The sequence below is a fragment of the Canis lupus genome, chromosome 3 (assembly GCF_048164855.1).
Source record: "Canis lupus baileyi chromosome 3, mCanLup2.hap1, whole genome shotgun sequence".
NCBI lineage: Eukaryota > Metazoa > Chordata > Mammalia > Carnivora > Canidae > Canis > Canis lupus.
In genome coordinates this window covers 57,199,820-57,221,567 of record NC_132840.1, presented here as the reverse complement: position 1 = coordinate 57,221,567, position 21,748 = coordinate 57,199,820, and the positions used below count along the sequence as shown (strand labels likewise).

Sequence of the window (21,748 nt, the reverse complement as noted above, 5' to 3'; positions counted from 1 at the left end):
AGACGGCCCCGCGCCGGGGGAGAGCTGGGGAGCACAGGCCGGGCTGTCCGGGCCGAGCAGCCGGTCTCCACGCACATACCGCCCGAAGCGCGGACGCGAGACCAAACCCGCCGCCGCGGGCGCCTTTTGTCCCGCCCACGTGCTGCACCGCCCGCCCGCGCATGCTCCCTCCCGCCCGCGCCCGGAGCCCCGCCTCCCGCCTCCCAGTGCGCAGGGCCGAGGCCCCCTCCTCACGCCCCCTCCCCAGCAGGCGCCCGTCGCGGTGCGTTTGCGTCATCGCGCCACGCCGCTGCCGGAGCCCGGGTGAAGATGGCGGCAGCCGTTCTGAGTGGGCCCTCGGCGGGCTCCGCGGCCGGGGTTCCCGGCGGGGCCGGGGGTCTGTCGGCGGTGGGCTCGGGCCCGCGTCTCCGCCTGCTGCTGCTGGAGAGCGTGTCCGGGTTGCTGCAGCCGCGCGCGGGGAGTGCCGTGGCGCCCGTGCATCCCCCGGTGCGCTCGGCCCCGCACTTGCCCGGGCTCATGTGCCTTCTGCGGCTGCATGGGACGGTGGGCGGGGCCCAGGTGAGTGCGGCCGGTGTGCCCTGGGCCGTGCGGGGAGGGCGGGGGGCGGGGTCGTGGGGCGGGGAGAGCTGGGGCTTCCCCCGGACCCCGTGTGGGTCTGGACCCCATTCATCGCGCGGGCGGAAACCCAGGGCGGGGGGAGGTGCTAGTTTCTCCGCCGCCAGGCTCTTGGTAGTCACGCAGGAGTGGGTTCGAGTCCAGGCCCCGCCGCTCCCTGGGTGGACGGTCCCCCCTCCCCTCCCCCACCTCGCGTGTCCGCTGTGGGGATTGTTTCGACTGAGTGGATGGACATAGGCGACAACTACTGGCTGAGCTGTTACCGAGGCTCATTCCCGGGCGCTCCGCTCACGATTGCGATGGCGGTGAGCGCGATGTCTTGAAACCCTGAGAATCGCGCCGTAGGGACGCCAGTCCTGACCTGGAGGATTGCAGAGGTCTTCTTGAGGCACTGGAGATGAAGCTGAGACACACCCGCCCCTCCTCGCCCCCACTTTCTCCGGGCGGGTAAGGGTTGGCTAGGGAGGGAAACGGGACAAGCTCATGTGAGAAGGGTCTGTGGTAGGAAGGAACTGACAAGAAGGGCATTGCGTGTGGGGCTCAGACGTGGCGAGGCTGCTGGGGTCGGAGCGCCGTGCACCGTCATGCACGGCTTCGTAGACTGGCTTAGGAGGGGCCGTTTGGGTTATATGCTGGGAGAAGAATCCAGCATCCCTTCAGTTGTGCAAACTAGAAACCCAGATGTCATTCATTCATTCATTCATTCATTTATTTATTTATTTATTGAGATGTTGTTTATTTAGTTAGAGAACGGGCAGTGGGGAGGGACAGAGGGAGAGGGAGAGGAAGAAGCAGACTCCCCGCTGAGCAGGGAGCCCGATGCAGGACTTGATCCCAGGACCCTGGGATCATGACCTGAGCTGAAGGCAGATGCTCAACCTACTGAGCCACTGGGCTCTCCTCAGATGTCATCCTAAACATGTTCTTGCTCTGGTATGCCCTGTTGATTTTATCATCCATGTAGCTTTCAGATCTGCCTGCCCCTTTCCATATCCTTCCCCTCCCCCCTCCCCCGCTCCCAGGGGAAATCACTGATTGTAAGAACACATGGCCAGTGCCACATTATGTTGTCTAAGGGTGGGTGCTCTTTTAATAGCTCCTCTCTGCTTCCTCTCCTAACCCTCCCCCCCTGAAGTCCCCCCCCCCCCAATTTTACCCATCCTTCAATATCCATATACATGAGATCTTTGTCCAGTCCTTGTTACCGGGACCTTCCCAGTGCTGTGCTTCCTTCCAGGAAGAGGGTTGTCCCAACCTGCTGGGCAATTCTCTGATCTTAGCCCCAGATTTATCAGGGACAGTCTCATGGTTGATACTGACATTACTTCTCACTATTGAGGGTGATGGAATGGTACCTCTGCTATCTCAGCCCATTTTGGGAAGCGGGAGCTGATTATGCATTTTTTTTTTTTCCTAATCCTCCTCTCTTAATGCACATGGGTTTAGGTATTTCTGAAGTACTGTCTATTCTGCCCGTACTGGTGTGGTTTCTCTCATCCCTTTCAAGTTTTCCCTCTTTCCTCAAGGCAAGCTCATGAACTTAATGTCTTAGTTTTTTCCTTCAAGTGCCTAAGCCTAGTAGAATTCTGAGCAAAGCTAAAGGTGATGTGGGAAACTAGACTCCCCCTTTAATATTGCCTGTGCCACATTTTGGGGGCATATCCTTTTTAAAAAATATTTTATTTATTTATTAGAGAATGAGAGAGAGCACAGGCAGGGGGGACAGCAGGTGGAGGGAGAGGGAGAAATAGACTTCCTTTTGATCAGGGAGCTCAATGTGGGGCTCAATCCCACGACTCTGAGATCATGACCTGAGCCAAAGGCAGATGCTCACTGAGCCACCCAGGTGCCCCATCCTCCCTTTTTTCTTGCTAGTGTTTCTCATATTGGATCCTTTGTACATGGTACCATCTGGAGAGCTTTCTTAACTTCTCCAAACATTTCATTCAAACACTTGTTGAGTGTCTGTTGTGCATTAGCTGTTGTGTCTTGCTTCTAGGTAGACACTAAGGCATAATCTTTTTTCCCTTGGAGAATTTCTGGGCTAGTGGAGATGAGGAATGAAAGTAAGTAAATAGGCTTGGAGCTTATTGGAAACACAAATAGATCCGTTGATTAGGCTACCTGTTTAGGCTGAATCACCAACTTGCTTTCCTGCAGGTACTGTAAGCTCTAATTCCACTGTGAGACTGGATCCATTCACAGTTTCTGGAGTGGGCTATAGCAGGTCTCCTGACTTGTCTCCCGGTTCTGGCACAGCAGCTGGAGTAAGCTTTTTAAAGTAAAATTCTATTCCGTTTGCCTTATTTTAAAAATCCTTCAGTAGCTGGGCTTTCTTGGTTTCAGGCCTTTACACTTACTGTTTTCTGTTTGGGATCCTTCCTTGTACTGCTTCCTTGCTTCTCACAAAAATCTTTTCAGTTCTGTGCTTATTTGTTACTGCCTTTGGGAAACCTTTCCAAACCACCTATGATTAGCTGTCCTTCCTGTCTTTCCTTTTTTTTTTTTTAACCCTTTAAAGATTTTATTTGACAGAGACCGCACCAGCAGGGGGAGTGGGAGCAGGGGAGGGAGAAGCAGGGCTCCATGATGCTGTGCAGGGCTTGATGTGGGGCTCAATCCCAGGACCCCGAGAGCATGACCTGAGCCGAAGGCAGAAGGCTTCACTGACTGAGCCACCCAGGTGCCCCTCGCTGCCCTTTCTTATACCATATTCAAATGATGTATTTATTTGTTTCAGTTAGATATGTATATATGTACAATCTCCTTCCCTCACACCTATACAGCTAGGCTCTGATTTAAATCTTGGAATTATCTTTCCCTCTTCTCTGGATTTCCCCGCCATTTTCTGTTTATTACCACATCCCGTGGGCTGTACCTTCAGGACAGATCCTGAATTTGATGCTCTGTGTGCCCAGCATCACCACGCAGGTGAAGCAGCAGCACCCATCCCCTGGCTTCCTCCTGGCTGCATCCACCTCCCAGCAAGCGGCTCAAGTGTTGTGGGTGAATTTAAAACAATTTAAGTTAGATAATATCACTTCTCTGCCCAGTTCTCTTTCCTCCATGGCCTTTATCTTATAAAGAGTACAAGTCACCCGTTGCTCACACGACTCTGAGGGCTCTGGCCTTGTGCCTGGGACCTCCCTCGGCCTCTCGCTCCTTCTTCTCTAGCGATGGTTTGCCTCCTTGCTGTTCTTTAGCATATCTGCAGAGTAGTGCAACTGTCACTATGACCAATCTGGCTTATCTTTGTTATTAGTATTTTTAAAGTTTTTTTTTTTTTTTTAATCATGAAAGAGACACACAGAGAGAGAGGGAGAGACACAGGCAGAGGGAGAAGCAGGCTTCCTGTGGGGAACCCAATGTGGGACTCGATCCCAGGGCCCCGGGGTCACACCCTGAGCTGAAGACAGACGTTCAACCACTGAGGCACCCAAGCAAGCGCCCTTAAAGAGTTTTTTTTTAAAAAGACCCTATCCATTTGACAGAGCACAAGTAGGCAGAGTGGCAGGTGGCTGGAGAAGCGGGCTCCCTGCTGAGCAGGGAGCCTGATGTGGGGGCTCAATCCCAGGACCCTGGGATCATGACCTGAGTGGAAGGCAGACTCTTCACCCACTGAACCCTTCCCCAGGTGCCCTTGTATTTTGTTTTTCCTTCACCGGTTGGTGGGTACTCAGATTGTTTCTACGTTTTGGCTGTTGGGGATAATGCCGTGAAGCTCCATGTATGTCCTTGTGAGAACACAGATTTTCAGTTCTCTTGGGCGTGTATTCAGGAGTGGAAGCACTGGGTCGTGTGGTGACCAGATGACCTTTGGAGGAGCTGCCAGACCATTCCATGGTGGCTGTGCCATCTTACATTCCCATCGACAGGGCATGCAGAGAGGAATGTGTCTTGCTGTCACTGCTCAAATGGCCCTTTGAGGGAGGGCTTTGGTGGCCCTTCCCCATGAAATACAACCTCCCTCCTTTGCTTCGCGAGTTTGCTTTAGTCCACCCCGTGGCACTTAGCACCGTGCAACGTACTGTGTGTTTGGCCCTTTGTTTATTGTCTGTCTCCTTTACGTAGAATGCAGGCTCCCTGGCACCTAAAACAATGTCCCATGTGAAGTAAATGCTGAATAAACATTGAGTCAGTGGATAAACGTTTCCCTTCACGAGAGCAGGGATCTTTTTTATTTTATCCAGCCCTGGGTTCCTTCATTTGACCCCGTGCATAATGTGTTTGTTGGGAGAAGGAGTGATGAGCACGTTTAGGGAGGTCCAGGGGCCATGGGAGGATGTGGCCTCTCGGGGGATGGAGGGCTCCCTCGTGGGAGGGCCGAGGAGGAAACCTGTCCCGGGGCCCCCAGATTGGGAGAGGAGGAGGCTCTGGCTGACTGGGGCTGTATTGGCATCGACTGGAGCTCTTGGAAGCCATGAACAGGACAAGGAGGGTCTGGGGGTGAAGGAAGAGGGTGACAGGTAAGGTCTGCGTCTGTCCAGTGAGCACGTATGCTATCTGCTCTGTGTTGGGTGCTGTCTGGCCGCTGAGATGAGTTGGGCTGTCCTCCAGGTGGCACTAACATGGTGGGTGGAAGGTGGGCTGAAGGGTCAGGAGGATGGGCCTGGAGGAAAGCCTGAGGCACATGTCAGCTGCTGAAAACAGAGCCTCAGGCCCCACGGGGGTGTTACTCCAGCAGAGGCTTCAGGGAATGGCCCTTCCTTAGATCCTAGTCCTGACTCGACTCCTCCCCTGTCTTCTCCATCAGAACCTGTCCGCCGTCGGAGCGTTGGTGGGGCTCAGCAATGCGCGGCTCGGTTCCATCAAAACTCGGTGAGTCTTGAAGCCTCTTTTTTCTCCAGGGGGAAGTTTCCTTAAGAAGTGGGCTGTCCCTCTGTCCATCCATCCATGTCAGCACCCCGGGCACTCGAGAGACTTCTTGGTTCAGGGATTGGACGGTTTTGTTTCCATGGGGTGTGTTGGGGTGAGCCCTTGAGTTGTCCCACTTGGGATCACCCCTTTCCTTGCTGCCCACAACTCACGCCGAGCCCTCCAGGCACTTTGGGCGTTAGAACACACTGAGGATGTGGAGGTAGCTTCTGCTCCCACCCAGGGAGAGTACCAGAGTAGTGTCCAGCTTTCTCTGGAGCGGGGCTGCCACTGTGCTATCACTTGCTGCTCTCTTATCAGGTTTGAGGGCCTGTGTCTGCTGTCCCTGCTGGTGGGGGAGAGCCCCACGGAGATGTTCCAGCAGCACTGTGTCTCCTGGCTTCGGAGCATTCAGCAGGTCCTGCAGGTAGGGCTTAGGGATTCTTGCCTTGCCCCCACACCCCGGCTTGTCCTGGATGTTCTGGACATGGAGTTCTGAGGACAGGGTCATGAGAGGCCACATCCTGACCACAGGGAACGTGAGCTTCAGATGCAAACACTGTTTTAAACTTCTTGATATTTTTATCCTGAGGGTTATTTGACCTTTCTCATACTGCAACCACTGACTGATTTCACTTCCTTGCTAGCTTTTTCAAACAAGCAACATCTCAAAAGTTCCTTTTTCCAGGTGCTTATATTTATTATCTTTTTTGCCATTTCTTTCTTTTTCTTTTAACTTTTTTTTTTTTTTTTTAACTCTTAAATCCTCTGCTGACCTCCCCACTTAGTTCTTCAGTAAGAATGTTCTGAGCTATCAGGGGAACAATGGTCAAGGGGCTGTGGACCCTGCTCATATGGTGCCGAGCGCATGGGTTGGGGAACTTTACACGAAGTAAATGTTTGCAGGTAGCAAATTAAAAACAAACAATCTTATTCAGAGATACATCACATAAACCATTCCCTAGTGGTTTACTCCAGGTAGCTGGTATTCGTATTTTCAGAAGACATTCAGAGCTGATCAGTGAATCATACTTATGTGGCAGCGGGTTGTATAAAGTTGTTTTTCTTTGTAATAGAGCTTCTGTTTCTGTTTCCCTGCAATTGGAGCATTATAATTATCCATGTTGCTCTTGCAGTTTCTTGTCCTTTATTCACATACATTAACAACTCTCAGCCAGTTTTAGTCAGCTTCTGAATTTTTGAGCTACTGAAAACTTTCTCAGATGGTTACACTGAGTAGGTACCCAGGGCCTCAATGTGATCAGAATTCTCTCTATTCAGAAATTCCCTGAATTATGCTGCTGATGGTGAGTTATTTTGCGTGTCATCTCCATATGGCTCCTTTTATTTCCCCGTCAAGATAATCGAAGGTAGTTTTCTATCCTGTCTTTTTATTGTTGAAGTGCAGTTGACAACGCAGTGTTTTGTTAGCGTCAGGTATCCAGCAGCTCCAGGGTTCAGTGGGTCCAGCTCGGGGATGCAGATAGGTAATGTTTTAGGCTTTGCAAACCATGTACGGTTTCTGTTGCATTTTGTTTCTTTTTTTTTTCTTTTCCAACCTTTTAAAAATATAAACCTCATTTCTAGCTTGTGGGCCATGCAAAAACAGGCACCCACAGACTATACAGTTTGCTGATCAAACTAGTGGAAGAGACTTGGCTTGAATGATTGTAAGATGAGGCACCTGGCGCAGCTCAGGCTGTGTGCCTCGCAACCTGAGTCGTGAGTTCCAGCCCCAGGCTGGGCATGGAGCCTCTTTACAAATAGAATAAGAATGCACAGTGAGTGTGAGATGCCCTGCAGCCAGTATTGTGAAGGTAAAGGACACTATTCTCAGAACATGTCCCAGAGAATGGGAGCCATGCTGGGCTGTTGTGGGTAGTTTTATGAGCAGAGCCGGTGGTTCAGGCTTTTCAGGGTAGATTGGGCTAAGGACGTGTTCTAAGTGTGCAAAAGCCCTGAGGGGAGTTTGCCCCATTCGGAGAATTATAAGCAAGCTGGTGTGGCTAGGTGGGGTTAATGAGATGTGAGTGGAGGGGAAGGGCAGAGGTGGGGACCAAACCATGTGTGACGTGTGAAGGAGCTTGGTTTTTATTCTTGGAACACAGAATTCATGGAAGGTGGCTCTTTTTTTGTTTTTGTTTTTAAAGATTTTCTTGATTTATTTATTCATAAGAGGCACAGAGAGAGGGGCAGAGACACAGGCAGAAGGAGAAGCAGGCTCCCCACGGGAAGCCGGATGAGGGACTTGATCCCAGGACCCCAGGATTACAACCTGAGCCAAAGGCAGATGCTTAACTGCTGAGCCACTCAGGTGTCTCTTCTTTGAAGATTTTAATCATTCACTTGAGAATGAGTGCTCAAGCAGGGGATCCGCAGGGAGAGAGCTAAGGTGGGGTTCCAGATTGGGCGGGGACCCTTGCCTGTCCCTGGGCTTCTGGTGTATGTGTGTGTGTGTGTATGTATGTGTGTGACAGTGGCCGTGGTGGGGGAGGTGTGAGTGGAGGGGCGCCCGCCCCTCCACTGACTGCACATGGATGCGGTGGGGATCCTGGGCAGTTTCTCACTTTCTTGCTTGTTTCATCACCACACGGCCTCTGGTCCAGCAGGAGGTATGTGCGGACTGTTTTCTGTAGTACATGGCGATTTTCCAGGGACCTCAGATTTCTAAGTCCAAATCGTATTTTTCTCCGAGAGTCCAGGGTGGGTCTGATGCGGGCAGAGGTCAGCTTGGTGACCTGGGCAGTTGCATTGTGGCTGAGGCTTTTTCAGGGTGAGAAGTGCTGTTCTGCATTCCTCCAGGGGCCACGGCACGGGAGCATCAGGGGCTTGACATCCTCTGAGTAGTCAGATAGTCACATCTGAAAGGCATGGCTTTGTTTCTTTCCTTTCTGAACAGATTTCAGGACACCCAAGTACCTGTGATACTCAGATATAGACACATGTTCTTTGTGTCCACAGACATGCTTCTTTAGGCACCCAGCCTGGCTGGTGCACTTTGCTTAGTGGATTTGTGGGCAGCGGTGACATGAACTGTGGCGTTTCTCAAAAGCCCCATGTGGCTCTGAGTCTTGTGCTGCCTTCTCTTGGTGACCCCAGAGGCGAGGTTGGCCTCACAGGTGTTGTTTCAGTCCCAGGACCCGCCCCCCACAATGGAGCTGGCTGTGGCCGTGCTCAGAGACTTGCTCCGGTATGCAGCCCAGCTGCCTACGCTCTTCCGGGACATCTCCATGAATCACCTCCCCGGCCTTCTTACCTCCCTGCTGGGCCTCAGGCCAGAGGTGAGACTCTCCTGGGCCCCCAGTGCTTCCCCTCTGTTGGACTGGGGCGGGGGAAGGGCCGAGGGATGGTGGGGGTAGGGGCTCTCCGCCTCGGCCTTGGTGCTGTGGCCTCACGCTCTGCTTGGCCCATAGTGTGAGCTGTCGGCGCTGGAGGGAATGAAGGCCTGCATGACCTACTTTCCTCGGGCTTGTGGGTCTCTCAAGGTAAGTGTTCACAGGATCTCCTCCTCCTGTTGGGGGTGGGGGCCTTGGTAGCTGTCTTACCTCTGACCCCGTGGGCGCCCCCCCCCCCCCCAGCAGCCCTCTGCCCAGCGCACAGCCACCTGTTTGCGTGGGTGTGATAGTGCCACCTTGTTGTAGGACTTACACGCACCCTCACTTCATGCTCACCAATAAATAAAAGGACTTACCTGAGATCGGTGAAAGTTGGAACCTATGTGCAATGCCAAAGCTTGGGCTTTTAACCCAGGACCTCTTCCCTTTCTGCCCGTTTGCCTGCCGTCCTTGTCCTGCTTTACTCTGTTTCTAAAGCCCTCGTAGTTTCCTCCAGGAAGCCTTCTTGACTTACTTCTTCCCTGTCAGTGTGTATTCCTGACTAGACTCTGTCCATCATAACCCGCACGAGGTGGCTGTACTGAGAAGCTGTCTCCGGTCAGCATGGGCAGGGTGCAGGTGGTCAGGCTAGAGGGGAGGTCAGCGAGGGGGGTAGAGCTTCTTGTTCCAGGACGTGTAGTCACAGAGAGCCCTTGGGAACCGGCGCATTGTTGGCGGTGTAACTGGGTGCCAGCGAGGACCTGCGAACCCTGGGGTTCTGTAGGTGATCGTTGCTGTTTGACAGACTGGTGGGCTGGGCTGGGAGCACCGAAGCTGTGGAGGGTGGGAATCTGTGGCGAATCTGTAACTTCTTGTGTGTGCTGGTGACTGTCAGAGCGACGATTTAAAGGGGAGCTTGCCATCCCAGGTGTGTGGAAAGTAGGTCACGCGGTTCTGTGATCAAGTCAAGACAGTAGATGAAAGGGAAAGAGAACGATGGTCAGGAGGGACCCACTGTGCGCCCGGGCACCGAGCAGAGGGTCTCAGACCTGGCATCTCACTTTATTGTCACGGGGGTTCTGGGGACTTGATGTCAGTGAACTAAGGAGGACACAGGCCCAGAGCAGCGTCACTCCCTTTACCCCAGCTCACGGACCCAGTGGTTCTAAAGCCACGACTTAGGTTCTAAAGTGGCCTGGGTCTGTTTGCCCCTCAAGCCTGTGTTCCTCCCACTAAACCGGACTCCCTAGAATCTCTTAAGAATGTAGCCTGGATGAGCCGAAGGGCTACCACACGGATGCCACGCAGATGCCATGCGGATGTCACACGGTTGCCACACAGATGCTAGTTCTGATCGCTTGTCTTTGGCCAGAGGAGCAAGAGCCAGACATGGAGCCCCACGGGCGGACGTGCTGGGACCTGGGAGCCATGTCTGCGGGGACTTGAGTGGTGGGTCCCGCAGATACTAGAACAGCCTGGAGTGCACGCTGTTCTTTGGTGCACATGGGGTCGGGTCCTTGTTGGTCTGTGTAGTCACTGGAATATGCAAACGACAGGTAGAACCTTCAGGTTCAGGGCAAGGTTTTGTCAAGGAGGCCATTGGAACAACTCAGATTTTACTCCAGTTGAGTAAGGGTATGGTTTTAAGTGCAGGGTTTAAGTTTTAGTAAGTTTAGTAGAATCCACTGTTCTTCTCAAACCAGTGAGCTGCTGGGGCTACACAGACTGCATCTCTGTCCCTGAGCCGTCTGTGGTCAGAGGAAGAGGTCTTCCTGCAGGGCTCTGCGTTGGCTCAGGTCCCCGTGGGCTTCTCTGTGTCTGCCCACACTCCTCAGTCCCTGCCTGTGAGGCACAGGGGCAAATGGTGTCATGACCTGGGCAGGATTTGGAGAGTCGAGGACACTGAGGTCCCCAGTTAGCGCTGATGGGAATCCATCTGAGTCACCGCCTCTGCCCAGACTGGGGCTTCGTGAAGTTTGGGCCAGAATTTTGAGGGCCCTTCCAAGGCTGACAGCAGGACTTGGAGGTGTTGGTGCAGGGCACACATGCCTTTTCCTTGCTGAGAATAGAGCATCCTCTGGAGGGCTTCGCTCCGTCCGCTGCTTGGGCTTTGTCAGCTGCCAGCATGTTGGTGCAAATCCGTACAGGCTCTGGGGTGGCGCGGATCTGGTGGATTGTGCAGCCGGGACTGAGGGAACTGCTAGGTGTCAACTGCAGTGTCTGTGTGGCTTGTCCCTGAAGCTTCGGGACAGTGGTGGTCTTCCTCCTCTCGAATGATGCGCTGCAGAGCTCCAGGGCTATGAAGTCAGTCCTGCAGAGGCTCCACCCTTGCCGAGTGGACGAGGAACTCCACGGAGCAAGACACCGTGTTGTGCTCTGTGGCCATGTGGGTGTACATGTGTTTGCATGCATGAGCCCTTGCTTTGGGGTGCCTTGGGCCCTGGGGGCAGACCTGTGCTCCGGGCCATGCTCAAGTTTGCGCTGCAGACTTTGGGGAGCGGGAGCAGAGGGGGACCCTGTACTTGGGCCTTAGGCGGCTCTCTAGGAGACGTCTTCCTTAGGGAAGCAGGTGATCAGGACACCTGTGGGCCGTGACTGTTTTTGGGTTGAGGTGTTCCGAACACTTGCACATTGGATTTGAAAATGCCCTCCTGGTCCTCTGGGAAGTGGTCCCCCCCTTGCACCTTGGGATTGGCTAGAGTGGCACTTGGCTGGGGGGTCAGCGATCCTCAAGGGTGAAGTGGGAAACCCCACGCATTTCCCCCCACAGGGCAGGTGGGAGGGAGGCCCGGGAGCTTCTCTGGAAGCACCTGTCATGGGCCTTATGCCTCGGCCCACAGTCCCTCTGCAAGTTCACCCCTGCATGTGAGATGCCTCCACGAGTCAGTGCTTTCTGGGCTGGGACTGCAGAAGCCTCTGTGTGCTCCTGACGGTGTGGGTCCCCACCCTCAGCCCTGCTTTGCTGCCCACCCTGCCTCCCACCCAGAAGCACCCCCTCTGGCTCACTTCCCACGTCCCTCGATGCACTCCTACATCCCCTGGAGCTGGGGTCCTGTCCGCTCTTCCTTTGCCTCCCCTTCAGCCTTCTGACATGCGTCAGTCCAGCGGGCTCCTTCCTAGAGTGCTTTTGGGTCCACAAACTGGGATTGCAAGGGAAAGTGATGCTGCTTGCAGTGTATGTTCAAATGGTTGTGGTGGAGCTGCACGTGCTCCATGGTAACGCAGCAGGCGACAAGGTTGTGTGTGCAGTGGCTCCTGGAGTTTCAGGTCGGTGCTGTGTGAGGCCCATGCTTTGGGATGCCTGTTAAAACTAATGAGTTGCAAACATGTGGTTTCTCCCGGTGGCTGACAGGGAGGCTGGCACTACTGCTGTGGCCTCTGTCCTCGTTTATAGTCCAGAGAAACGCCGTGTTTCCCTTCCAGGTTAGTGAAGCGCTAGAACCATTTATTTCCCTTCCACGTTCACGGGCCCCTCTCATTCTAGCCCCACGTGACCCGTGGCTCCGCCAAGTGTGTGTTTGCCCGTGGACAGGCTGGTGCTCTGATCTGTGGTGACCTGGTCCTGCCCTCGCATCCCTGTCTGGTGCTTCACTTCCTGCTCAGACCTTCGGCCTGTCAAAGCCGGCCGGGTTGTGATGAGGGGGACGGTTGCTGCTTTCCAGTGCTCTGTCCTCCTGGCTGCAGGGAGAGGACTGTTATTTTGCAGAAATGGGCAGGAGGGAGCCCAGCGTCTTTGGGGCCGAACGGGGAAGCAGGCTGAGGCTGAGGGCTGGTGTGCAGCCTGCGTGCTCCTGGACCTGGAGCCCCTTGGGGGCCATGCCTACTGCATCCACAGGAAGAGAAGGGCCACAGCAGCAGAAGCCCGGACAGCTGGGTTTCTGCTGCTGTCTGCGGACAGGGCTGTTCTTCTCTGGCCCCTGCGGCTGACCCATAGCTCCTTCCCCTCTTTTTCCTGACTCAGGGCAAGCTGGCCTCATTTTTCCTGTCCCGGGTGGATGCCCTGAGCCCTCAGCTCCAGCAGGTAAAGGGAAAAGGGAGGTGGAGAGTCTGGGGGTCTGAGCTGGTGCTTCTGTTCTGTGTTGCCACTTCCTCCCGTTTTCATGCGCAAGATCCACACAGCATGACTCCTGCCTCCAGCTCCCGTCTGTCCTTCTGCCTGTCCTTCTGCCGCGCTTTCCTTTCTGCTCCCCTTTGAGCTCTCTTTCTTGGTGCGTGGGCACATGGGGCGGGGGGAGCCCAGGGGCTGTACTGGAGTCCTGTCTGACCAGTGGGGACCATTATTCTACAGTTGGCCTGCGAGTGTTACTCCAGGCTGCCGTCTCTAGGGGCCGGCTTCTCCCAGGGTCTGAAGCACACGGAGAGCTGGGAGCAGGAGCTGCACAGCCTGCTGGCCTCTCTGCACAGCCTCCTGGGTGCCCTGTACGAGGGAGCAGAGACAGGTAGGAGCTGGGCCAGCAGGCAGTAGGTGGGAGGGGGTCCTGGGGGGTCCCTTCCCACAAGGAAGAAGAAGTGGGTGGATGAAGGGCCTGGGAGTACCTCGTGTCTGTGTTTACATGCAGCCCCTGTGCAGTACGAGGGTCCTGGGGTGGAGGTGCTGCTTACACCCTCAGAGGATGGGGACACCCATGTCCTTCTCCGGCTCCGGCAGCGATTCTCTGGACTGGCCCGCTGCCTGGGGCTCATGCTCAGGTGTGTGAGTGAGTGCCAAAGGGAGCGGAGGGCCTATGGCAGGGGAGGATGGGCTTAGGGTGTCCTCCTCATTGGGCAGGAGCCAGGGGGCTGTGGGGTCACATCAGGGAGCCTGCGCTGACGGTCTCTTTGCTCTTCTTCTCTAGCTCTGAGTTTGGGGCTCCCGTGTCCGTCCCCGTGCAGGAAATCCTGGATGTCATCTGCCGGACCCTCAGCATCAGCGCCAAGAACATTGTAAGTGGCACTTATGCTCTGTTCTCTGCCCCTTCTCAGACCCTTGGGGGGGAGGAGAGCAGTGTGGGAGATACAGGGTACCCCCCGAGGCTGTCCTGGGGCTCCCTGAGGCTGTCCCAATACATGTGCCCCTGGGAGCAGATTTGCTCATGGTCTTCTGAAGCACACCTGGCAGATGCTTCCCCAGGGGAGGGGGGACCTGGGGCCTAGCTGGGTTGCTGCCGAGGGGTTTGGCTGTGCTTCCCATCATCCTCCCCAGGGTCCGTGATGGAAGATGGGGTCTGGTCTGGTTGGTTGTCGGGCCATCTGAGCGTATGTGTGTTTGGTCTCACACACCTGCTCCGTGTCCGTGTTCGTCCATGGCTCCCTTTCTTCCCCGTCCCTTATTCCCACTATGTCTTCCTGCAGAGCTTGCTTGGAGATGGTCCCCTGCGGCTGCTGCTTCTGCCGTCCATCCACCTTGATGCCTTGGACCTGCTCTCCGCGCTCATCCTTGCGTGAGTAAGAGGGGGCAGGGTGGAGTGAAGGGATGAGGATGTGCCGGGAGTGGGGGTCACTGTTCTGTCTTCTCCCCCCAGGTGTCGAAGCCGCCTCTTGCGCTTTGGGGCCTTGATCAGCCGCCTGCTTCCCCAGGTCCTCAATGCCTGGAACCTTGGCAGGGACACCCTCGCTCCAGGCCAGGAGAGGCCTTACAGGTGACTGTGATGGAGGGTGGATTGGGGGCCCTGAGGAGGACCCAGCCTGCAGCACCCCCCTGATGGGCTGCTCCCTTCCTGTCCCGTCCCCACAGCACTGTGCGGACCAAGGTATATGCTGTGTTGGAGCTGTGGGTGCAGGTGTGCGGGGCCTCGGCCGGAATGCTTCAGGGGGGGTCCTCAGGTGAGGCGCTGCTGTCCCACCTGCTCAGTGATATCTCCCCGCCGGCTGACACTCTGAAGGTGAGTGCTCCTGGCCCAGGACTGTCCCCCAGCAACCCTCGCTGGAGCAGGCCTGCTGCCCCAAGCGCCACTGACCTCTGTATCTGTCCCCGTCACTCACATTTCCCTCTGCCACCAGCTGCGCAGCCCGCGGGGGAGCCCGGACGGAGGTCTGCAGACAGGGAAGCCCAGCGCTCCCAAGAAGCTGAAGCTAGACGTCGGGGAGGCCATGGCCCCACCCAGCCACCGGAAAGGAGACAGTAACGCCAACAGTGATGTGTGCACAGCTGCACTGAGAGGTGGGAGCGGCCCCAGGTGTGGTTGAGGGGGAGCCAAGCTCTGGGGCTGGGGAGTGGGGGTCCTGCCTTCAGCGGGGTTCCAGGCCCTTCCGCTGGCTCTGCAGGGTCCTGTTCAGCTTGGCCTGTGTCGTCTGTGTGTTGTCTGCATTTCCTGTGTGCGTGGCAGCTGGGGACAGCGGGGGCTGCCTGGTGGAGCGTCTGTTCTCCCATTTTGGCCGCTTGTAGGGCCTCCTCCGAGGTCAGGAGAGTCAGCTCCTGTGGCTTCCTTCCTCAAGCACTTTCCTTTTGGCTCTTGTGGGTTTTACGGTCTGCCCCCATCCCTGAATCCATAGGGCACATGTACAGTGTGTTCTTTCATCTTGTCTCACATTGGGCCCCGGCCGCGGGCACCAGAGGTGCTCCCGTGGTCCCTGTTCCGTATGGTGGAGTCCGGGGACTTTCCTGGGTCAGGTGGAGCTGAGGCCCAGCCTGAGGTGTGAGCTCCCAAGCTCTGTCTGCCTGCCGTTCAGACACTCCTCTCCTTCCCCAGGACTCAGCCGGACCATCCTCATGTGTGGGCCTCTCATCAAGGAGGAGACTCACAGGGTCAGTGGAGATGGGGGCACTGCTCTACGTGGGGGCCGCCCCCAGAGAGGGGGTGTTTGGTCCTGGGAGCTGGTCCTGCAGGAGGGTCTGGTCATCCAGGCGATGTCTCTAGGTGTGCACGCCATGTCCTTTACAGAGGCTGCATGACCTGGTGCTGCCCCTGGTCATGGGGGTCCAGCAGGGCGAGGTCCTAGGCAGCTCCCCGTATACCAGCTCGCGCTGCCGCCAGGAGCTCTACCGCCTGCTGCTGGCTCTGCTGCTGGCACCTTCCCCCCGCTGCCCGCCTCCCCTCGCCTGTGCCCTGCAAGCCTTCTCCCTCGGCCAGCTAGAGGACAGCCTCGAGGTAACTGCTCCCTGGGCCTACGCCCACCTCTGGAGTTTGCAGTCCCTCGTGTCTGACACTCACACTTGCCCTTGTGTTTGCCTTAGGTGTCGTCATTCTGCTCAGAAGCACTGGTGACCTGTGCTGCCCTGACCCACCCCCGGGTTCCTTCCCTGCGCTCCATGGGCCCCGCCTGCCCCACGCCTGCCCCAGCTCCCCCTCCTGAGGCCCCATCTCCATTCAGGGCCCCTCCCTTCCATCCCCCCGGCCCCATGCCCTCGGCGGGCCCCATGCCCTCCGTGGGCCCCATGCCCTCGGTGGGGCCCATGCCCCCAGCGGGCCCCATGCCCCCAGCAGGCCCCATGGCCCCGACACGCCCTGGACCTCCAGCCACAGCCAACCACTTGGGCCTCTCTGTCCCGGGCCTGGTGTCTGTACCCCCCCGGCTCATCCCTGGTCCTGAGAACCACCGGGCAGGCTCAAATGAAGACCCTGTCCTTGCCCCTAGTGGCACTCCTCCCCCCGCTATCCCTCCAGATGAAACTTTTGGGGGCAGAGTGCCCAGGCCAGCCTTCGTCCACTACGATAAGGAGGAGGCATCTGATGTGGAGATCTCCTTGGAAAGCGACTCTGATGACAGTGTGGTGATTGTGCCCGAGGGGCTGCCGCCCCTGCCACCCCCACCGCCCTCAGGCACTACGCCACCCCCCGTGGCTCCAGCCGGGCCACCAGTGGCCTCCCCTCCTGTGCCAGCCAAGGAGGAGCCTGAGGAGCTTCCTGTGGCCCCGGGGCCCCTCCCCCCCCCACCTCCTCCCCCTGTGCCGGGCCCTGTGGCCCTGCCGCCGCCGCAGTTGGTACCCGAGGCGACTCCTGGTGGAGGAGGACCCCCTGCCCTGGAGGAAGACCTGACGGTTATTAACATCAACAGCAGTGATGAGGAGGAGGAGGAGGAGGAGGAGGAGGAAGAGGAGGAGGAGGAGGAGGAGGAGGAAGAGGAGGAGGAAGATTTTGAGGAAGAAGAGGAGGAGGAAGAGTATTTTGAGGAGGAAGAGGAGGAAGAAGAGGAGTTTGAGGAGGAGTTTGAGGAAGAGGAAGGGGAGCTGGAGGAGGAGGAGGAGGAGGAGGATGAGGAGGAGGAAGAAGAGCTGGATGAGCTGGAGGAGGTGGCATTTGGTCCAGCAGCAGGGGCAGCAGAGGAAGGCGGGCCTCCACCCCCAAGCCCGCCCCCTGCCCTGCCCCCCGCCCAGTCCCCCAAGATGCAGCCTGAGCCCCCAGGGGAGACCGGGCTGCTGCTGGAGGTAGAGGAGCCGGCAGCGGAGGAAGAGCCCGGGGCCGAGGCTGCCCCCACGCTGGCCCCCGAGGTCCTCCCCCCCCAGGGGGAGGGGCCGCGGGAGGTGGGGAGCCCCCCAGCCGTGCCGCCGCCTCAGGAGCTTATTGAAGAAGAGCCCCCAGCTCCCCCAACTCTGCTGGAAGAGGGGACTGAGAGTGGGGGGGACAAAGTGCCAGTCCCCCAGGAGACGCCTGCGGCAGAAGACGTGGAGGCCGAGGTGGAGGCAGAGACGGCAGCCCTGCAGGAGAAGGTGGGGGACAGGGGGCGCAGCTTGGGTGGGAAGGTGGGGTGGGCTGCAGCTGCCAAGCTGTCCCCAGCCTGCCTGTCCGGTGCGTGTGCCTGTTTCCAACCTTACGTCTTTGTCTCTGAAAGGAGCAGGATGACACGGCTGCCATGCTGGCTGACTTCATCGATTGTCCCCCTGATGACGACAAGCCACCACCGGCCACAGAGCCTGATTCCTAGTCCTCTCCGGCGCCCCCCCTCCCGGTTTCCAATAAAGTTATGTCCTGGGATAACACCTGCTGCTTCTGCCTTTTGCACAAGTGCGTCCCTGGCCAGAAGCCCTGCCAGCTGCCGGGCTTTACAAGGTACCCATGGCGCTCCCCGTGTGTGTGCATGGCATCCTGGGGTCTCCGTCATCCACAAGGGGATCCGCTCACCTAGGGGTGGCAGACTGTGCACCCTCGCTCTGCAGGCTCAGACCAGGCTTTCCCCCTGTGGGCTGTCTGCTCTTGCTGGTGCTCCACGTGCCAGGCTGCTTGGGTGGTGAAGACAGCAAGGAAGGCCTTTTGGTGCCACTTGTCAGGGTGTGGTCCATGTGTGGGAATGTGTGAGAGGTCAGAGCGCCGCGTGTCCCAGTGAGTGAGGGTGTACACACGTGTGCTTATGCACACACACCGACCCCCTTGGTCCAGGAGCTCAGGCTGGTTGTGATGGAATTTAGAGAAACGTGAAAGATATGGAGGAGCCTGGTTCTTGACCTCTGTGATTTGCGCCCTCTTCCAGGGCTGGGCCTTCCAGTGACCGTGTCCACACCTTGCAGGAGCTTGAGAAGCTCACCCGGGCTCTCCTCCCCGCACTGAGATGTGGCTGAGGCCCAACCAGTCTGGTCCCCGTGAACACATTTACCCTCAGCCTTGTCGTGCAGTTTGTGTGTGCGGGGCCCGGGGGTGCGTGTGTGGGGAGGGTGTCGGCGCCGCGGGGTGTTGCACTCCGGCTGCAGTAGTCAAGTGCCTTGGAATTGCAGAAAGGGCAGCACTGTTTCCCAGGTGTGTGTATCCTGAAGGGCCTCTTTAGTGACATTGGAGCAAGTTTTTGGCAACTTACTTAAGTTTAAAAAAACTTCTCTGCCGACTTGGTATCTTGAGGAACTCCAAACCTGCAGAAAGGCTGGAAGAAGTGTGTGTGACCTTTGGGTAGACTCAACAGTTGCAAACGTTTTTCCTTCTTGGTGTTTATCTCTGTGTAATTGTCATGTTTATTTTTTTATTTTTATTTTTTTTTTAATTTTTATTTATTTATGATAGTCACACAGAGAGAGAGAGAGAGAGGCAGAGACATAGGCAGAGGGAGAAGCAGGCTCCATGCACCGGGAGCCTGACGTGGGATTCGATCCTGGGTCTCCAGGATCGCGCCCTGGGCCAAAGGCAGGCGCTAAACCTCTGCACCACCCAGGGTTCCCCTGCGCCACCCAGGGATCCCCTACTGTCATGTTTAGACACGTGCATTTGTACACGCACCTGCATCTCTGCCCGTAATCAGCATGTTCGTGCCTGTCCACATTTGTTCTTTTGTGGGATCATGTAAGAGTCCGCTACAGACCTGGCCTTTCCCCTCTGAATCCTTCAACGTCATCTCCTGAGATTAAGAACGTTTTTCTACACAATCACCGTACCACCATCAAACCTAAGAAAAGCATGTCAGTAATAGTATGTATAGACTGTGATGTTCAAATTTCCCTACCTATTCTTCAGATGTCTTTAGTAGCTGTTTATCTTACTATTACTATTTTTTTATCTGTGTTCAAGAGTTATTTCAGATGCAGAGGGCCCCTTGCGGCTTCAGGACCGCTTTGTGGGGGGAAGGCCCCCTCACAGTGGCTTAGTGGTTGAGAATCTGCCTTCCGCTCAGGGCCTGACCCCAGGGTCCTGGGATCAAGTCCCCCATTGGGCTCCCCGCAGGGAGCCTGCTTCTCCTTCTGCCTGTGTCTCTGCCTCTCTATGTCTCTTGTGAATAAATAAATAAAATCTTAACAACAATAAAAAGGACCACTAGAGGGACAAAGGTGCAGCCTAAATTCTAGAAAGTGTATGTGGATAGAGTTGGTGCTGATCCTGAGGAAGCAGCTGGAACAGAAACTGCATGATTGCCTTGTGTTTTGCATAGATAACACAGCCACATGGTTCAGCACTAAGGAGGGCAAGGGGTTGGTTGGAAAGACTTCCCGTCCCTGTGTGTCTGCCAGTGTGCAGTGTGGAGGCCTCCGCAGGGAGGCAGTGCCCGTATGACCTGGGCATTCACACAGACAGTGGTGCGCTGTCACTTAGGATGAGTCCACTTTGTCAAGTCACAGGATTTGCTTGTTGGTCAGACGCTGCACACTGGTGGCCTGGTAGGCCCTGTGCTCTCCTTAGTGTGCATTTTGGAAGTGCTACTCCTAGGTCACAGGACAGGATGGAGGGCCTACAGAGGGAGCGAGGGCGGCCCCTGTTTCCCCCCATGGTTGCCTCTGCGCAGTTAGGGCACAATGTTGAGACCAGGGTTTGGTGCTGGTACCTTGATGGCAGTTTTCATGAGCTGGAGGTAGAACAGTGAACAAATCTCAGACCTCTCATCCCCTGTCCCCCCAGTGGGGCTTTGGTTCTAGGTGCTGTGGGGCAGGGGACAGACAGTAATCTGGCACAACGTGAGCTGGTGCCGAGTGCGAGTATGGGGCGGGGGCCAAGGAGAATAGGTGTGTGTGGGTGTGTTCCCAATGCTCGATGGGAATTTTCAGACCATGAAAGTGGAAGGACTTCCGTAAAGCGCGCCCACGTGCCTACCATGTGACCACATCCATGTACGCATGTGTTTTATAAGTAGGATGGTTGAGGGCGTCTCCCCGAGGAGGTGACACTGAGTAAGGGCCTGAAGGAGGTGACAGAAGGGTCTGCAGGGGGAGTTTCCCAGGCAGTGGTGCAGCAGGAAGGAGGTCTTGATGTGGGGGGAGCATCCTTGGGGTGTGGAAGGAGCCAGCGGGGAGGCTGTGGGGTGGAAAAGGGTGGGGTCAAAGGTGGAAGGAGGAAGGCTGGGGCAGGAGCCAGGCAGTGAGGGGGGCGGCCCAGAGGGTTGGGGCAGACCACATTATAGGAGTTTTGGGGGTTTGTTTAATTTTTATTTTAAGTTCAGTTTAACTAACAATATATAGTGTATTATTGGTTTCAGAGGTGGAGGTCAGTGATGATTCATCAGTCTTATATGTATGACTCCTAGTGCTCGTTGCATCACGTGCCCTCCTTCATGCCTATCCCCAGTGGCCCCGTCCCCCCATCACCTCCCTTCCAGCGACCCTCAGTTTGCTTACTATGATTAAGAGTCTTTAATGGTTTGTCTCCCTCTCTGACATCGTCCTGTTTTATTTTTCCCTCTCTTCTGTGATCTCTGTTTTGTTTCTTAAATTCTCCACATGTGTGAGATCATATGATAATTGTCCTTCTCTGGACATATTTTGCTCAGCATAATACCTTCTGGTTCCATCCACATCATTGCAAATGGCAAGATTTCATTCTTTCTGGTGACTGGGTACAATTCCATTGTGTATTATAGGTACATAGCATTTATTCATCATCTGTCGATGGACATCGTGGCTCCTCCCACGGTCTGGCTATTGTGGACACGGCTGCTGTGAACACTGGGGTGCAGGTTCCCCTTCAGATCCCTACATCTGTATGTTTGGGGTAAATACCCAGTAGTGCAATGGCTGGATCACAGGGTAGCTCTACTTTCAGCTTTCCAGAGTGGCGGCACCAGCTTGTGTTCCCAGCAGCTATGCATGGGGGCTCCCCTTTGGTAGGAGTTCTGTTTGACCAGCATCTGACCATTCTGGGGAAGTGGCCACCAGGGAGGGTCAGGCGGGGAGCAGCAACGCCAGGCTATGGGGGCGGGCAGCACAGAAGTAGTTGAAATCTGGGTGCTGTTTGAGGGTAGAGTCCACAGAGTTTGCAGGTGATTCTGTATTGGGTCAGAGTCTCCTGGCGCTGCCTGTGGGGGGCATACACCATCCTGTCTGTAACCGGTCCCTGGCTGACGAATCTCCAGGTCCATTCCCTAGCTTTTGCTGCCACAAAACAAGGAGGCGGGTACATGTGTACAGATGACGTGTGCACACAAGTATTTGCCAGTGGGATCAATGGCTAGAAACAGAGTCTCCGAGTCCTCACTTGGAGTGTTGTCTCAGAGTTCGCCCCAGACCTGCCCCCACATGTGCTCTGCATTGACATTTCTCTTAGGAGAAAGTGTGAGCCTCCATCCAGGGACTCCGGTCTCTGGGTTTCCTGTTCTTGGCCACATCTGCGTGCTGGGCTGGGTAAGCTGTTGTGTCCTAGCTC

At 56.0% G+C, this 21,748-nt stretch overlaps 1 protein-coding gene across 1 annotated transcript; it reads left to right on the top strand.

Annotated features, from left to right (window-relative positions):
- The first annotated feature begins 286 nt into the window (after positions 1-286).
- On the top strand, positions 287-17,679 carry PELP1 (proline, glutamate and leucine rich protein 1). The gene is made up of 17 exons (XM_072821459.1): positions 287-558; positions 5,369-5,433; positions 5,791-5,896; positions 8,601-8,750; positions 8,883-8,954; positions 12,745-12,804; positions 13,072-13,222; positions 13,343-13,472; positions 13,619-13,706; positions 14,115-14,203; positions 14,285-14,401; positions 14,497-14,644; positions 14,763-14,922; positions 15,452-15,507; positions 15,644-15,850; positions 15,937-17,409; positions 17,532-17,679. The coding sequence occupies exons 1-17, from the start codon at positions 310-312 to the stop codon at positions 17,622-17,624; spliced, it is 3,414 nt and encodes a 1,137-aa protein (XP_072677560.1). The 5' UTR covers positions 287-309; the 3' UTR covers positions 17,625-17,679.
- Positions 17,680-21,748: the final 4,069 nt, after the last annotated feature.

What these genes read in the sequence shown, in the direction of transcription:
- PELP1 (XM_072821459.1), top strand. Translation starts at nt 310, where the DNA reads ATGGCGGCAGCCGTTCTGAGTGGGCCCTCGGCGGGCTCCGCGGCCGGG. An exon ending in GGACGGTGGGCGGGGCCCAG is followed by an intron (nt 559 to 5,368) that starts GTGAGTGCGGCC and finishes CTTCTCCATCAG; the next exon opens with AACCTGTCCGCCGTCGGAGC. An exon ending in CTCTCCGCGCTCATCCTTGC is followed by an intron (nt 14,204 to 14,284) that starts GTGAGTAAGAGG and finishes TTCTCCCCCCAG; the next exon opens with GTGTCGAAGCCGCCTCTTGC.